Source organism: Epinephelus fuscoguttatus, linkage group LG2 (genome assembly GCF_011397635.1).
Source record: "Epinephelus fuscoguttatus linkage group LG2, E.fuscoguttatus.final_Chr_v1".
Taxonomy (NCBI): Eukaryota; Metazoa; Chordata; class Actinopteri; order Perciformes; family Serranidae; genus Epinephelus; species Epinephelus fuscoguttatus.
Window position 1 is genome coordinate 36,353,022 of NC_064753.1, and position 17,800 is coordinate 36,370,821.

General features: G+C 42.3%; 2 protein-coding genes across 7 annotated transcripts in view; one reads left to right on the plus strand and one right to left on the minus strand.

Moving 5' to 3' along the window:
• Positions 1–102: 102 nt before the first annotated feature.
• On the minus strand, positions 103–12,232 carry tmco3 (transmembrane and coiled-coil domains 3). Of its 4 annotated transcripts, none has more exons than XM_049597239.1 (15): positions 12,112–12,232; positions 11,143–11,241; positions 8,820–9,133; positions 7,190–7,357; positions 6,730–6,909; positions 6,373–6,573; positions 6,124–6,252; positions 5,911–6,003; positions 4,497–4,683; positions 4,175–4,292; positions 3,857–4,052; positions 3,525–3,675; positions 3,377–3,426; positions 3,106–3,255; positions 103–2,910 (listed from the first exon to the last, which is right to left on the minus strand). In XM_049597239.1, exons 3-15 carry the CDS (start codon positions 9,075–9,077, stop codon positions 2,797–2,799), a joined length of 1,995 nt encoding a protein of 664 aa, XP_049453196.1. In that variant the 5' UTR covers positions 9,078–9,133; positions 11,143–11,241; positions 12,112–12,232; the 3' UTR covers positions 103–2,796. The 4 variants fall into 4 exon arrangements, with proteins under 4 accessions (XP_049453196.1, XP_049453195.1, XP_049453192.1 ...); XM_049597238.1 differs by having other exon boundaries at positions 3,347–3,426; XM_049597235.1 differs by having other exon boundaries at positions 3,106–3,426.
• Positions 12,233–12,235: 3 nt separating this feature from the next.
• dcun1d2b (DCN1, defective in cullin neddylation 1, domain containing 2b) overlaps positions 12,236–17,800 on the plus strand; it is an 8,153-nt gene continuing 2,588 nt past the window's right edge. The window contains exons 1-6 of one of the 3 annotated variants that reach the window (XM_049597241.1): positions 12,236–12,373; positions 14,344–14,560; positions 14,862–15,030; positions 15,259–15,389; positions 15,492–15,574; positions 16,596–16,692. In XM_049597241.1, the coding sequence (XP_049453198.1) occupies positions 14,386–14,560; positions 14,862–15,030; positions 15,259–15,389; positions 15,492–15,574; positions 16,596–16,692 (655 nt within the window). In that variant the 5' untranslated portion in view covers positions 12,236–12,373; positions 14,344–14,385. Of the gene's footprint in view, positions 12,374–13,090; positions 13,248–13,273; positions 13,694–14,343; positions 14,561–14,861; positions 15,031–15,258; positions 15,390–15,491; positions 15,575–16,595; positions 16,693–17,800 lie in introns of those variants that run through there. The other 2 variants (XM_049597240.1, XM_049597242.1) reach the window with 2 other exon arrangements.

Consider the following 17,800-nt stretch of genomic DNA (forward strand, 5'->3'; position numbering starts at 1 on the left):
TTCTAGTAGTAGTAATTTTTCAAGTTTCCCAGAGAAAGTATTGCGTTCTAAGATCAAAGTAAATCCACACTAACACCAAGAAAATGTTTCTTTGTCATCTTGTTTTTAATAAATAAATGAATTACCTAAATAGTTTGAAAATACATGAAACATTTTGATAAAAAAAATTCCCTTCGAAACAGTCATGGCCAACAACACAAGTATGTAAACTACACAAACAAAGACACAAACTGCTGGAAAATGTTAGACATAAAACACAATCTAACATGTATGTAGCTCTTACACACATACACTTTCACATTGCACATTATGTAAGATAAGACGAGGACGTTCACATCACAAGATGCCACAGAGGTGCTCGCTTTTAGTGCAGAGCAGTGTTGAGCAGGCACGTTAAGTTTGACATTCAATGGTAACTAGTGCAGGATTTTCCTTTAAATGTAACATCAGTGTTCTTGTGAGCCGCTATCTAATAATTCATTATCTCCATTTCTTAGTGTTGACTACTGTGTGTTATATCAGAGTTTACAGGAGTTTGAAAAGAGTTTGAAAAAAAAAAGGAATGAATAAAGACGGTTAGTCTTTGTAAAAGGAATGGTTGTAATTTTTAGGTAACGCTTAGTGTCCTCACAGCTAAATTCACAGTAGCACAATGATTACAGTAAACTACAAGTACCATTGATTAAATACAGCAGGTCTGCACTTCAGTAAGGATTTAGATCTGACATTTGCAATAACCTAAAACCTAAACATTTTACTCATACATGAAAAAAGAGACACAGTATGAAGTTAAACCTTCAGATATGGTCCCGTGATTGTTACAAGGAATTAGAAGAACTTAACATTGAAAGTGCAACAACTGATGAAAATAAAAAGGAGAGGAATTCAGTTGACTTTAACCGGAAAACAAAATTATTATTCTGTTTTTCTGCATAATGCATGAGAAAGTGGATTAAAAGCAGCAGAACTAGAAGGATATCAAGGACGTGTGCTTCTGCACTGAACTGTCGAGCAGGTGTGCTTTCAATCACTGATTCTTCACCACCTTTTATGTGTCGATGGTAAATGTCATAAGTTTCTCAGTGCGTGCTGTACTGATAGAGAAAGCTGCGTTTACCTGCTCATGGAGACACACTGGCAGTGCCTACATGTGCCAGGATGCATTGTGTGAGAGCATAGAAGACGTAGTTGACAAACATAGTCAATTAATGTCTATCTGCCCTCTTGGCCCTGCTGGACTGGTTTTTCTTTTCCAGTTTATCTTCAGGATCTTGATGAAGGTCTCTAGCCTCTGTGCAAATAAGGAGTAAAACTTTCAAGCTTTTACTTTGATTAATAATGCAACAAACACTGCCCATGCTGAAATTTAGTGCAGCAGAATGATTCAGTTTTTGTTGGCACTGGAGAGCAACTTGAGCAAAGGCACCACCAGTAAGCGATCAAGTTCTGGAGGGTCATATCCTCTCACATGGCCGCTTCAGCCTCTCTTTACTTAATCTCTTCCGCCGTATACTCTGGCTTGAATAAATACTGCTGAATAACCGAGTCAGCCAAAACACTGTAAAATGTATCCTCTTCATAACATCCTCTGCACTCATATTTTAGGATGCCATTTCCGCTGTTGTAAACGTAGCTAGTGTGCAATACAAGCAAACAAGAAAGTTCTGTTTATGAAGCTAGAAGTCCAAGCTAAAGTAGCCTGTTGTTCTATCTCACGCAGGTTCTGCTGCTCTTCTCCAATCACAAGCACTCATTCGCCACTGAAATTTATATAAATGTAGACGGCCAATATGACAATTATTTACCCACTGAAGAAGAAGTAGTTGGGCTGTGGTGACTAACCTTTAGCCTATCAGGATCAGTGTGCCTGGGTCAATGTTATGTTGCAACAGGGTGTTTATTCATCAGGCTCCACCCAATGTACCCATAGAGTCCAGTAGAGAGCAAAGCAAAGGTTACGATTACTCTAATTCTATTAGAAACAGGCAGAGCCCTCTACCTTGGTGTCCTGTCGCTCCTGTGCTTGTTGACCCCTTGGGTGCAGGATAGCTGACGACGTCCTGGTACTGCCTTATAAACTGCGGGGTCTGCAGGTATTTGTACAGGCGTGTCCTGATTCTTTGGCTACGTCTCTGCACATTTCAGTGGCTGAATCATGCTCATGGTTGAAGGAGAGTATTACCCACAGAGTCCAGCAGAGGGCTCCACAATTGCTAACGGAACTAGGGTTACAATATTGTAACCTTCATTCTTCCTTGCTGCCAACTATGTCACTGTCACGCCAAATGATGGTGCTGGCTGCAGGAAAAACAACAGATTTTGCTGCTGGGAACTCGGCTTTCACTGTCAAATAAAGACACACTGTGGAATTCACTGCTTCAGTCTACTACATTTACCATCAACACTGACTGGACATCCACAGAGATTGTGGTGAATTTTCCCTTTAAAGTCACAGATAATGTCGAGCCTTTACAATTGCTGAGTTTTACCAAAAGAGTGAAGGTGTTCAGCTGCAATTGTTGTTTTTTGTGTGAAATGTGTTTTCAAAGAAGACCTAGTATAAGGTGCCAGTACTTGGATGATCCAGGTTGTATGCCCTTGACATGGAGAGACAGTGGTGGACTGAGTCTGTCAATCAAGAAGAAGGAGGAGAGGAAGTTTTGGTCCAACAGGCTGCGTCATATCATTGTGTGTGTTAACATGAGTCGCCACAAAAGACTTAACTCCTGCTTCTCGCTGTCGGCTTTGTAAGAGTTACAGTACACTGGGAACCTTTTGGCCCTGAAGCCGGTCCGGTTACGTGACAGTTTTGCGTTCGGTCCTGGGTACCCATCTGTGTGTGGTAACTTTCCACAGCACCGGTGCCAGCAGCAAACTGAGGGTGGTGACGCTGAGAACCAGCAGGTACACCTGAGCAGACAGAGACACGTAAACAATAGAGACTGAGAAAATCTCATTAATTGTTTTTACTATTTCACACAGGGCAGTGAATTAAAAGCAAATGAAAAAGACATTAATTGGACCAAAACAAATTCCAGTCATGAATATGTAAACGCACCACCTGAGCCTTTTTCTGTCTGAAGAGTAAAGAAACGCATCACTGACCTCTCTGGAGATAATTCCAGCACGACGTGCACGGCTGCCCAAGACGAAGGAGAATTCGCTGACCTGAGCCAGACCTGCTGATACGATCCATCTTATGTGTCGAGAGCCTGGAGGCAAGATGGCTGACAGCACCAGTACGGCCATCGCGAACTGGGAAGAAATGAGGAGTGGGAAGAGGAGGGGGTGAGAGTGTGGCAAAAGCTAACTGAAGAGGAAGAGCAAAAACAGAACAGTGCTGTACTTTCATAATGACGAGTGTGAGCGTTAGCACCAGCAGAATGGTGAGCTCATACAGCACGAATGTCGGGAACACGTGGAGACCTGCGGTGTCACACAAACACACATGATGGTTCAGTTAAATTTCACTGGTACTAAAGTGTAACATGATAATAAAGCTGCAATCTGATGTTGGATCTGACCGATAGAAGCAAAGAAGATGATGGCGAGGAAATCTCGGATCGGCTCGATGCATCCCATGACCTCTGCGGTGACCATGTGACCCTGTGTGGACAGCAGAGCTCCAGCCAGGAAACAGCCCAGCTCCATAGAAACATCCAAAAACTCTGTCACCTACAGAGTCAGACAGTGAGAGAAAAATAAACACACACAACTGAGAACAGGGATCCCACACATTTGTACCACTAAATTTTCAAAACTTTTCCATAATTTCTTCCCTCATTCCCATAACTTCATTTACGTAGTTTAAACAGGTATCCTGTTAAGAACAAATGATTAAAATCAAAGTGTGTACCGTCAGCATGAAAAAGACAAAGGCTGCCATCCCCAGCACCAGGATCTCCTTGTTGCCTTTGCTCTCAGCATGCAGCTTCTTGTAATACGGGCCAATCAGGAACGATTTGATTAACAAACACAGCAGCAGCACAGCAGCCAGACAGACCAGGACCTGGGCCAGGAGGTACAACACGCGCAGACTTCCAAACAGGAAGCTGTGCTTCACAAAGGGGAACAACAGGTTTAGAAAAGCTGTGTGTGCATTTTCGGTTGAGGAAATGACACATACACACACACACACACCCACACACACACACACAAAAAAAGGCTAACTGACCTCTCAGATTCTCCACTCTGTGCCTGGATCAGAGTCGGCATGACAGCGATGAAGAGGCCGAGCTGAACATCCTGCATCACTAACATCCCCAGGAGAACGCTGCTGTAGTCCAGATCACCTGTCTCACACACATACACACACATTATTGAACACTGGGTCATCAAGAATTGATCTAAATACAGTATTTCTAATATATGGGGTTACACAGTGTCACAGCAGTTTGTTTTACTGATGTATAACTGCATTGGAAACACATACAGGGTGCTGTATTACTACTTGTTCACATCTATGTTCTTTTACGTGCCCAGACATGCATACATACCTTCTTTGTCCCCTCTGCTCCCCCCTGCCAGGAAGCGGGACACGAGTGGGGTGCTGGACAGGGACAGACACGTGGAAATGAAGACAGTCTGTGTGGGTCGAATACGCAGGACTTGTCCCCACAACAGACCGGCCCCCACCATCAGCAGACTCAGGTAGCACGACCCCTGGACTGATGTCTTCCATACCTACACATACAGACACACAGGTGTTTACTTGTGTCACTTCTGGGGACATTAGACTTATTAATTTCCTCAAGACTTACCCCAAAATGAACCCCAACTATAACCTAACCCTGACCTTGACCAATGACCTTTCTGTAGTATCAGACAGTGTGAAAATGTAAGCTGACTACAACACTGTACCCCTGCTCTCTTCCAGAGAACAGGCATTTCTGTGACAGAGAATCACTGCTTCACTCATTCGCTGTGCACAAAGGTACGCATACACTTAAGTATTTAGTTGAATGGTATTTGGCCCGGTAACAGAGGTCCTTATATGTTGTTTCAACATATAACAACTTATCAGGCAGTATTTAGTGATTGATATTGAAAATATCAAGTGCTTGATACTGTTCTGCAGGTGACAGAGCTCAACTTTTAGATATGGATGAATCAAAATGTGACGTAGAAAATCTTTCATTATAACTCTATAAAAAGGAAAAATAACCGCACTATGTTTGACTAGTTTCACTCATGGGGGAGCAGCTAGCATTTTGGGCCAGCAAAACTGTTCACCTGGAGAGAAGTCTTTAAACTCGGCTAAGGACAAAGGGCTCATGCTCTCCTCTGCTCATTTTTGGCTCCTGACTGTGTGCTGGTTCTGGCTGCAGCTCTTCAAGCCCTTGTATATGTGTGTATGTATACTATCCCTAAGCCTGTGCCACCTAGAGAACCACAGAGAGAACAGAAGCTACACTCTTGTGCTTCTGCCTGCTTGTCCTCCTGCTTGGACATTTTGTTGCCTATTGTTCCTGGCTCCTGACACTTCTACTGTTGTGGCCCTGCGGGATGCTTAGCCCAAAAATTAGGCTGTGACTCTGTGCAGTACTGAATAGGCTAAAAGGCCTGAATCCAGCTACTGATGAAAGAAAAGAGACTTTGGGAGAAAGTCTCAAAACAGTCTGACTCATTGGATGAAGCAAAGCTGCCAGTAACTAGTGATTCCCCACTGTATGGATATGGTTAAAGCCGGCATTCAGCCCTTTTTTGAAGGAAAAGAGACTTAATGTAACCAAAATGGCCACAACAATTTCATGCCAGTCAAAACGGGGATGAAAAATAATGAGCCACTTGCCTCAATTTGCACGCCCAAAAAAAGCCCCATGAAATTAGCGTGGGCTGCTCACTTGTTGCGTATAGTCCCATACTGCTGATGAAAATGGAAATTTTTGTCAATTCAAATCCCTCATTTACCTTTCGAAGGCGCTCAGGTGAGAACTCCAATCCCACCACAAAGAGGGTGAAGAACACACCCAACTCCCCCAGAGTCTCCACCTGGACCATAGACTGCAACAAGACACAGAGACAGACACTGAGACATGAACAAATAGCACAGACTGGTGTCGTTCTTCACGTCTGATCTGACATGCTGGCACTGTAATCGCGCATACACACGCGCACACACACCTTGATGCTGTTGAGACCAGAGGGACCGAGCAGGACCCCACAGATGATGTATCCAAACATGGGAGGGAGACCGACCAGGCTGCAAATCCAACCACAGGGCAGTGACAGCATCACCACCGACACCAAGTCCTGTTGCAAAAAACATGGTGGTACAATATAACTATAAATATAAGAAAAACAAATGAATACAGACTTTGCACTTCTTATGTAAACAACAGGATGAGACCTGAGTGGGAGGAATGAACTGACCTTGATGAAATGATGGTCTGCTCTGGGCATCGTAGAGTCTCGTGGTTTGGTCAGGACATACTGGTTGTTCTGCGAGTCAATGAGCATGCTCAGCCCGAGGTCATCCTCCACTTCCTTTTGCTTTGACTTGTTCTTCCTCTTCCCTCCATTCTCCTCGTCATCCTCCACTCTCAGCACTGCCTCTACATTTACTCCTTTCATCTACACAAACAGGGTGTGGACGGAGGCTCAATTTCATGCTTTGTTGAACAAGCAAATATATTTGCAGTCATAATCTTTTTGGCGTCATGTCAAATCAGCCTCAGAGTGTCTGAAATCGATTAAGTAACCAGTCTGTGAATATTGTTGTTTGCTGACCTGTTTGTTGTTGTCGAAGGCGTGCTCCTCGATCTCCTCTTCCAGCCGGTCTGCTGCCTTCCTGACATCCTCCAGGATCTCATCGAGGATGGACAGAGTCTTATTCTGGGTTAAAGCGTTCTTCACAGCCTCCTGCTGGTGCTTCTCAGCAGCCACCAGCTCCACGTACTCCTGTTCCTCCTGGAAGGTGACAGGTGTGTATTAGCAGGTAGCTTTACAGATATATTAAAGGGACAGTTCACCCCCAAAATAAGAATAAAAAAAAAAAAACAGGGAATATTTAACTATTTCTTGATATTTTATAGATTAAACACATAATTAATATGAAAACATATATAGACATATTACTATACATTGTATCAGAAACACCAACACTTTAGACTAACATGTATGTATCAGCGACTCTCTCCTGCACTCTGTCGGAGTCTCTGTTAAACACTGCTGACCAAGAGGCCCTCACCTTTATGGCTGCCTCCCTGAGGGCCTCCAGCCTCTGCCTGCTGCTCTCCTTCATGTTGACCACATCCTTGTAGTCTCCTTGCAGTGCCCTCTGTAGGCTGTGCACCGCCTGGAACACCAGGTGTTCGCTCTCGTTCAGCTCCTTCTGGAAAACCTCCAGAGTGTGAACCTGAACACAGACAGGGAGACACCAGTCAGTCATTACACTGTGAAATATCTGACATCCCCTCTACCAAAGCTCTTTCATATGGTCTTCATTTCTGAAACACAATATGAGAGCAATTTAGGTGCCTAAGAAAAATGTTCTCAGTGTTTTTTCATAGGATGTGTTTATAATAACAAAATCAAAAGAATACAGGAATTCCCATGCATCCCTTTAAAGAACTTATAATCACAATATTTGTCCTAAAATTTGATATAATCTCTTTTTATGTGGGCTACTCTGTGCTTTTATGCACTCTGTGCTTCCCACTAGTGTCATCTCAGGAGACCGTTTAATCTTTTGATTTGGGTGGAAATGTTTTATGGAGCTTTAACAAGAAGCCATTTAACCTGCCTGGTGTGGTGTCAGGCCATTATCTAATCCGCAGCTGAAACAATTACTTGATTGGCTGATAAGTCAATTAAAAAAAATCTGCAACAATTTTGATAGCCCATTCATCATTTAAGTCACCATTCAAGAAAAAATGCCAAATATTTTCCTGTTCTAGCTTCTTCCATGTGAGAACAGGGTGTCAACAGATATCAGACACTTACATTTAGTGCTTTTTAAGACTTTTTAAGGATATTTTTTTAACCAAATTTACAACTGATTTTTGGACAAATCTTCTTTTTCTTATTCAAAAGTGAGTAGTATATATGTGGTCCTGTGCATAGGTAGGTTTTATGGAGGAATATGGTTATTAAAGCGACTTAGGTTAATCTACATTTTGCCAGCTGGTAAGTGCAAATATAAGGTAAAAAGACAGTATTAGGTTAAATGGTCAGTTGTAAACATTTGTATTATCAGAAATGTGGACTTGCAAGCAAAAGAGCCTGACTTATTTTCACAAAAAGAAAAGATGGATAAAGAAATTTAGATAAATAGTTTATGGCAACTAAGACATCACAAATTCAAATTTAAGACTATTTTGTGTCTTTTTAGGCCTAATATTTAGAAAACTGAATTTAAGACATGTAAGACTTTCTAAGGACCTGCAGACACCCTGAATAATTTGCTGCATTTTAGTTTTGTACCATTGGTAATTTAAGTTAGTTTCTTTGTTTTAATCTGTTGGTTGACCAAAAACGCAATTTGAAGACATCAAAAGGGGAGCTCTGTGAAACGGCAACATTTTAATTGCTTATCAAGTAATTGTTAGTTGCAGCTGTAATCAAAGCAGGCCATCTCCTGTGTAAATGGGAAACCTGATCTGTGAAATATGAACAGGCATTATTGTGGAGCTATTGTGTCAACACATAGACGGTCAATGACACCACTGTGACAAGCTGCCAACCTTATGTTTCACACACTACTGTAAGTACTGTCGCAGGCTAGTAAAAACAAAGCTAAACAGTCACTAATGTATAACCTCATTATGATCCAAACAAAAGGTGTTTGTTCCATCTGATAGTTATTCTCAGTGTGGTACCTGGAAGAGCCTCTCTGGCTCTGAAAGGGTCCGGTCTCGTCTAACACCATTAGCGGCGGCTGCCAGCTTCCTGACGACCACATTCTTCTGACGCAGGAGACCAACGAGCCGCTTGCAGTTGCTGGCCACCCAGCTGTGGCCGTGTGTGGCCCCCTTGCTCCGATAAAGCTTGATGGCGTGCTGGGCCACTTGGTCCTTGTGCAGCGCACCAAGTGCCCCCGCTGTGCCAAGGCACAGCAGCCAACATACAACCTGCATCCAAACCTCTATGTCTGTCTTCACCAGAGTGTGAAGAGTGCTGAGGAGAAAGAGATCTGGGAATGGAAAAAGAAAGAGAGCAGTTGTTACAAATATAGAACAACAAAGAGGAGAACTACAATATATGGGGATTTAAAACGTGTAGGGTGAATGTCAGGAGAGCTTAGGAGAGCTTAAAGCTCCTCTGGAGATATATATTTTTCTTATTGTCATCAAATCCCATGAAAAGACTAAAACAACAATGAATTGATCCCGCTAACAAGTGCAGTCTGTGTATCCAAAGCTTTACAGTAACTATCTTTGTGACACAGACCTTTATTCATGTCCAACTAGAATAACCGCTCTCATAGTTGTATGTCTCACCCAACCAGTCAAGCTGCAGTTTACATCCATGTCTGTCCATATTAATATAAAATACTATGTAGTGAAGACATCGAGGAAGTTTAATAAAAGGCATTAAGTGTATTTCTCACTTTATCACTTTGTGCAACGACAATCACCTGAATCTCAATATCACCAAAACCCATGAGCTTGTGGTGAACTACCAGAGGAACATGACAAAATACAAAGTTGTGACCATGATAGTAGATAATGCTTCAAATATGGAAGTGGCTGCAAAGAAGCTACATATTCTAAAACATGGATGCTTCACACATCTTCTGCAGCTGATAATAGTCCCTCACAAAGACACTACTTTGTTCTGGTTGAGCAATGTTAGCTAAAATCACACACATCCAGACGATGCACACTCGGTGCTGAACAAGAGATCATACAAAAGACAGAAAAACAGAGTCCACACACTAGACTATACTCGTGATATCGAAAGAACATGTCAGGATTTTTTTTCGAATGTGGCACAAACATTCACTTGGACTCAGCAATGAACTCATTAGAATTTGATGGTCGAACAATCCTATTGTCGAAAGTCAAAGGTCACTTAACAGAATACAATGATGAAGTGATAACATTTTATATTCAGGAGGTCAAAGGTCAGCTCCACTGTGACATCATGATGTTCTGCAAATATACTTTTCTGGCCCATACTCAGCATCATAACTCAGGATCAGAGGGGGAGACATTTGGTTAAAACTGAACTAGTGACACTAGGGTGTCCGCCTTGAAACTTTCCTGATTGTATAGATCTTCTGTGCTTCTGTACTGAAGACGTGAGAAGCATCCATGTTTTCACAGACATGCATGTAAACTGTAAGCGCAACCTGACTGGTGTGCTGAGGCAGGTCTAGCAGGTATTTGAAGGCGTGTCTCTGAACTGTATTCTGATAAAAGAATGTGAAGCTTGAAACATCGCCTCTGAAGAAATTCAGTTAAATATTTTAGAGGAGCAGAGTCAAGCATGCGGACTCTTTATAAAATCCACAGTGGCCAGCTGTTTTAGGGATTTATTTGGCCTTTCTTTTCATATAAATGAAAGTATATATTTGTGACTTGTTTTTAAAGTTTTATGTCTTCAGTGGTAACAAATGGGCTCAGTGCTGAGAGCTGACGAAGAGGGAAAGTATTGAGAGACAGATTTACATCTTGTTTGTTTTGGTCTTTTCGTGGGATTTGTTGATAATAAGAAAATTATAAAAATCCTGTAATTGCCAGTCACACCCTTTAAAGCACTTACTTGAAAGTATTTGTCCTGAAATTTGACATAGATAATCTCTGTTTATGGGCTACTCTGTGGTTTTGTGTCCTCTCTGCCTCTTATGGCATCATCTCAAGAGACAGTTTAATCTTTTGATCACAGCAGAACAGCTTAAACAACAGCGGTGTGCACTCACCTGAGGCGTGTCCTGCTGGCTGCTTTGAGTTGCTATTTGCAGCTTGTCCTGCTATGTTAAGTGCAATTGACTCAACTGAGCACATCACATGTATAAATTCCAGTAGTGCTTGCTATTCTGCCTGCAGCTAATGTGATGTTGCATTTCTATTTGGCCTGAGAAGTGTGCCAATTTAAGAAACTGCTTTACAGTGAACAGGATGCCCTCTCGTATCCTGACATCATGTGTTTGCTTACACATTAATGAGCAAATGCATTCACATTCAAGCTGGACCGCACCTTTGTGAGCATGAGTCAAGCTGGATGATGTTTAACTTTCCAAAACTCCTCCTCTGTCCTTCTTCCTATGACTGGACTGCAGCCACTCTGGTGCTGTTGCTAGAAACAAATAGCACAGTTGGGTGGATTAATTTGTAGCAATGCATCATATTTCTTAAGATGATCACAGGAGAAAATGAAATGTCACAATAGTGTTGACAAAAAAATCTCACTGTGAGGTTTGACTATTGGTGCTTTCTTAAAATACTTACACAGTGAGATTTCTGATAATCATTGGTAATGTGGATATAATGACTAAGTGGGTAAAGGCAAATAATATAACAGCTAGATAAGTCTGGTTAGTTCAGAAAAAGAAATCTCTGTGGTGAAATGCAGCCTTTAAAACCAGGAAAAGGCATATCTGGTCTCATATTGCAAGATCAATATATTATAGAAACATTTCCAGGCCTAAATGATCATAATTCAATCTGAAAAGTATTACAGTAGCTGTTAAAGAAATGTAATGGTGTGGAAAGTACAGTTTTTCTCTCTGAAATGTAGTGGAGTAGAAATATGAAGTGGCATGACATGTCAGTAAAGTACAAGTAACTCTACTTTTAAGGTGCATTTCTGTCACTGATCCGCACCCAAGTTTTGCCTGCTCGTCAATTTTGGCTACTAAAAACATAAAGGTTGTTCTCTACTGATGGATGCATGTACATATCTAAATCCATAAGTACAAACAGCTGAATATCAACCATGCAAATGGCATGTAAATAAGTAACAAACTACAGTGGAGATCAAATCAACCGTGGCAGCCAAGAGTAACATCATACAAAGCTGCACACACCCCAGTCCTAAATGATGATTCAGGGAACACCACGGGGCGCTGAAATTATGAATTAGCTCAATGTCCCTAACACAGATTACTCAAATCTTTTCTCTGAGCTCATCAGTGGAAACAGATAACGAAAGAAAGGCTGCAACTACCTGCGAAATATGTGCACTGTCCTGGATCCCAACTCCACTCCACGACTGAAGGAGAAGCTGAAGAAGAAGGGAACAATCATGCTGTTGTACCACCGCACCACCACCACCGACACCCCTCCTCCCCCTGCCACATAGCTGAAGCCAGCGTCGATGCAGGCGTTCACCGGTCTACTTGGCGACTAACTTCATGTTTACTTCGACCTCCAACCGAGGGTGACATTATTCGTGCTACCAAATGGGATGCTAGCGCTACTTCGTCCGGGTAGGTGCGACTGCTGTTCATGAAACCCGTGTTAGAGTAGTGCCAGTGCTGGTGTGTATAAAGTTGTTTTGTACCCTGTAAAGCTAAGTAAAGCTAAGTTAGCCCTCAAATTCCTCAGAGCTGTCAGACCAGCTCCAGCCAGCTGAGTCCACACACACTCCCATGACACCAAGCTAACACAACTTTGCTAGCATTAGCCTAATAGCTACATTAACACCACCAACTTTTAAGGGGTTAGCTCGTCAAGACGTGACACAGTATAACGTAAACATACACCGCGAGTGAAAATTAAATAACTGCTGCATTGTTTTCTGAATATAATCGCGTCTGTATAACTTTGATCAATTTTAAGATTACTTCCGAAACATCTCGATCAGCCTCGAGATGGGAGTTGTAGTTTTTCAGGTGTTATGTTTTCGTGCTCCACCGTGTGAAGTGCACTGATACCAATGACAGAAAGCGGTTGCCTGGTTAAATATGCTTTAACTTGTCGTCACAGTCGCTTGACGTTATAAAATGTCTTTACTAATAGTAACAGTGCAGTTTAAATAAGTTCAAAGCTGAGTTTCATCGACTGTCTTACACAACGTATTTTAACATGGCGGCAACAAGACAGTTACATAAAGTGACCCTTTACTTTAAATATATTTCAGTAGAAGCAATTGGATAAACAATGAATGCGAAACAGCTGTCTGTTAATAAAGAAAGACATTAAGCTAAGCTAATGGTGTCAAAACACGGCCTGTTGGACTCAGCACCACAGAACTACATTTCCCATGAACCCAGCGCCTTAACGGTAGCGCAGTTCTTTTTCACGCATGCGCACCAGAGGTAATTGGATATCAAGTGGGCCAAAACAGCGTGTGATAAAATGGTAGGTACGATTAAAAATGAGAAACCGGGGCTTTTATTTAGCTCCGTTAAACAAGTCCAAAAGCCGGTAACGGCTGTCACTGCCGTTAAGGGGACACACCGATACGGGGGATCGGGGTGTCCTCAGCCAAGTGTCGCATTGCCAGGGTGATGTGTGTCGGGAATATGAGGGAAATGGAAGGTCAGTTGTTGGTATTTTGAGCTCGGAGTCCCGCACTTGCCGTACGTACCTTTCCCTTTTTGGTAACTCGCCTGTGGTGCTGCTGCCCCGGGTCAGGAGAGACAGCCTGCAGGATCAAACGTCCCCCTTCCCGGGGAAACTGGGTCACCGAACACTGGCCTGTCACGGTGAATTTGCTGTTTGATCATCGGGTGGGTCAGGTCTGCAGCTCTGCAAAAGACGTGCAATCCTCCCGATGACCGTCTAGATTAAATGAGCACGAGGAGGTATTTGTGTAAACTAACGGGACCTTGTGGTGGTGCATTTGGAAGTAACAGTGTTAACCTTTGTGCACTCATACTAACATACAGGCTTTTGCACGCATGATGTGACTCTTACTTTTTTACCGTACTTTTTTTTAATGTATGCACCAGATTTTATCATGTGGCACGTGTTATTTAAGTATAATCCACATCCAACTATGTTTATATACACATTAAATAGTTTCCAGCCATGAGGTTTCAGTGGAAGTCAAATTCATGCATGCTTATCCAGGTGTGTCTTCTGTGTTATGTTGAAATGCAGCCCCAACTTCACATGCATGTCTCTGCATCTCATTTTACCCCAAACTGGATTACCAACCTGGCAATGTAGGCACCTGTCTCAGGGGTCCAGACCCTCAGGGATCCCGTTGCAACTTTGATCATTTGTTTTGGTAATATGCTGAAATGGTGAGGGTGTCTGCATTTTAACACAACCTTGAAGCTCTGCGTTAAAAATTTTAATTTTCACTTTGCTTACATGGTGCACACCCTCAACAAAGGTCAGGTAGTATTATTCTGAGGATGTGTATGTGTGTGTTGGGGGGGCTTAGTAGGCCCGGGCCAGCAGGTTACTCCAGCCCTGCATTTACAAAGAGTCGCTGCCTGTCTTACAGCACAAGTTGAAGTCATCGCAGAAGGACAAGGTTCGGCAGTTCATGTCCTTCACGCAGGCAGGGGAGAGGACAGCCGTGTACTGCCTGACGCAGAATGACTGGAAACTAGAAGTCGCCACAGACAACTACTTCCAGAACCCAGACCTCTACTACAAAGAATCCATGAAAACCTCAGTGGACCGCAAGAAGCTGGAACAGCTCTACAACAGATACAAAGGTAAGTGTTTCAAAACTAATTTTAAAGGCCCAAAACTATTTTTAAAGGATTTAGGGGGATATACTGTCAGAAAATCTGTTTGTTTTTGGAGCGAAAGAGACCTCTGAAGAATACAACCTCTGGTAAAAACCTGAACGTCTGGATCTTAAGTTACACAGAACACAGGTGTGCACACATGAGTAGTTGCTGGGCTAGTGGCCTGTCTCTGATGTGCCTGTTCCTTTAATAGCCGCACTGTTTGCTTGTCTCGTCTGTTATATTTTGGCAGTGTTTTGCTCACTCCTTACATCTGTTGTTGCAGACCCCCAGGATGAGAACAAGATAGGCATTGATGGGATCCAGCAGTTCTGTGATGACCTGACGCTGGATCCAGCCAGCATGAGCATCCTTGTGGTGGCATGGAAGTTCAGAGCGGCCACGCAGTGCGAGTTCAGCAGGAAAGAGTTCCTGGATGGCATGGCTGAGCTAGGGTGAGCAGAACTGATACTGGTATCTACAATATTTTATCAGACACATCAGGGAAGGTGCCATCATTTTAAATAGTAAGAAGTTGTGAAAGTTGTTTGTGGAACTGTGTTGACTGAAAATATTGAATCTCAGAATGTATATTCTGTTAAATATGACCTCAGACTTCACATTGTACCAGTTTGTGTGTGCACTTTGCCCCTACTTATAGCAGGATTTTTTTTGTTTTTTAGCTGTGACAGTCCTGAAAAACTAAAGACGATCCTTCCCAGACTAGAGCAGGAGCTGAAAGACACAGGGAAGTTTAAAGACTTCTACCAGTTTACCTTTAATTTTGCCAAGAACCCCGGCCAGAAGGGTTTAGGTAAGTGTGAGGAAAAAACATGATGGAGGTTTCTACAGATTTTATCTGAATAAAAAATACTGTCTATATATTGAAAAAACCTTTCTCTACTTTGTGTCCTAGACCTCGACATGGCTCTCGCTTACTGGAATCTAGTTCTCACAGGTCGCTTCAAGTTCTTGGATCTCTGGAATCGCTTCCTGCTGGTGAGAGAGGAAATTGTTGTTGGCCTGTTTTCACCCTGTTATTTGTTTTGTGTGTGTGTGTCAGCGGGAAATTATAAAAACATACCTGAAATGTTGTATGTTTTTAATGTTCAGCATATTCTGTCCTTTATTAAAATGTTCATTGCAAGACAAAAGACAACAACAGGCCAGTTGACAAAATTTCATCAGGGGATAAGAAAACAAGGTTATGTTAGTTGCCATGTGTTGTGCTGATCTGATTTTTGTGTATGCATTGTGTGTGTGTGTGTGTGTGTGTGCGCGTGTCTGTGCTCTGAACAGTCAGATTGGTGTGAAGTCGCTAAGGTGATGGATGAAAAAGAAAGGGGCGAAAAGGGGCAGGATGGAGGTGGTGAACTAAAGGAAAGCGTAGCAAAGGAAATACCTAAATAAAACAAACAAACAAACAAAAAATCATAATAATTAAAAGAGAGTACACTAATGCTCAAACTGAACCTACCATTGCTACTACTAACAATAAAAACATTGAAAATAATAAGTCGGGGGAGTGTCACCCTGTTCACTGGCAGTGAAGCAGGATCACTGTGCCGTCAGGTGTCTGTCTCATTTACAAACGACATGTGGAGACGCAGAAGTCAAATTATGTCTCTTTCAGTCCTTTTCATACCCAGATCTAGAAAAAAAGCCTATCTGTACAGTTTTGCTCACAGCCAATCACCACAACTTTCCTTCTTTTTAATGTGACGTGTGATTGGCTCACTGCCGCAGCAGCTACAACCCGTTCAGTCTGCGTCGGGAGTGGTGTATTTGACAGAGTTGGCTGTTCAGTATGCAGAGATGCCACCAAAGTGGAGGTGGTGACATTTTATACAGCTGAATGCTTCCATTCACAGGATAGAGATCGAATGAAGTACGAAAAATAAAGGTATTAAATGTACACTATTGGTATCAGTATTACTCTAAGGATACTCGTGTGATAATGTTTTAAACGATACCCAGCCCCTAACTCCCCACTGTTTTCCTGTTACTGTGCTGCATTCAGGAGCATCACAAGCGCTCAATTCCCAAGGACACGTGGAACCTCCTCCTGGACTTCGGCAATATGATCGCAGATGACATGTCCAACTATGACGAGGAAGGTGAGGTGGTTAAAGCAGGATGATTCCACATTGAACACTCATTGATCACATACACTTTAATTACTGACAATTTCAGTTAGTCCTCCTGATGAACGTCACCAGAGTAATGTCTTACAACTTGCATTAAAGGGTAACTTTTCAACCTGGACCCTTTCGCCCCATGTTTTTGTGTCTAAGTGATTCATTTGAAAAACAATTTTTGAAATTGGTTCAAAAAAGAGGGCTGCAGCTGGCAGCGGCGAAACATGCTGCAGTGTAATCCCTGCGGGCAACTGAGCATCATCAATTTTGGTTCATTAAAAGTGTTTGTTTTTGCCACTGACAGGCTCACATTGTTATTGTAAGTGTCTGACAACATTTTGGAAAGGACCCTATAGAGGTAGACCTTGTTGTGGAAGAGTATGATCCTTTTTGTTTAACCACAAACAGCCCAGAAATCACTTTTGTAAAAACCCACCAAACCCCATTTGAATAAACACTAATTTTATCGTCATAAAACAAACGTTATTTAAAGTTGGCAGAAACAAAATAAAACTCACAAGAACAGTCTTGGTTCATCTTTCCACTGCTTAAACTATCAACAACTCTGGTATGCTTGAATTAAACCCTCAATCCACCCAGTTAGATGTGAAACTATGCTGGCTCTATACATGATAAAATTGCTCTTTATTAAATGGAGTCTGGTGGGTTTGGTGATGGAGATTTCAAGCCTGTTTCTGGTTGAACAAAAAAGGAACTTACTCTTCAACAAGAAGGTCAACCTCTGGAGGGATCCTCTCCATAAGTTGTCAGACATTTATTTTAACAATTTGAGACACCCATCTACTGAAAACAAGCAGTTTTAATAGAAGTACACTGACAGTGTTCAGTTGCCTGCAGGCATTACACTGCAGCCTGTTTTGCCTCCAGGCTACAGCCCTCTCGCTCAATACTGGACCAGTTTCAAATGTTGTTGTTCCAAATAGTCACTCAGACACAAAATGTGGGAAAATGTGGTCTAGGTTTGAAAATATTGAAGCTACCTTGTAAAGTGATCTGTGTGTGTGTGTGTTAATGCCATGTGATGAACTGGTCCACTAAGCCGTTGTAATAGATTTCATTAGGATGT

Excerpts from the sequence above, each read along its gene's own strand:
- tmco3 (XM_049597235.1), bottom strand. The coding sequence starts at position 9,077 with ATGCAGGTTGTATGTTGGCTGCTGTGCCTTGGCACAGCGGGGGCACTT. Across the intron at positions 7,358-8,819 it reads AGCCAGAGAGGCTCTTCCAG|GTTCACACTCTGGAGGTTTT; the intron begins GTACCACACTGA and ends GTCTGTGTTCAG. Across the intron at positions 6,253-6,372 it reads CAGACCATCATTTCATCAAG|GACTTGGTGTCGGTGGTGAT; the intron begins GTCAGTTCATTC and ends TTTTTGCAACAG.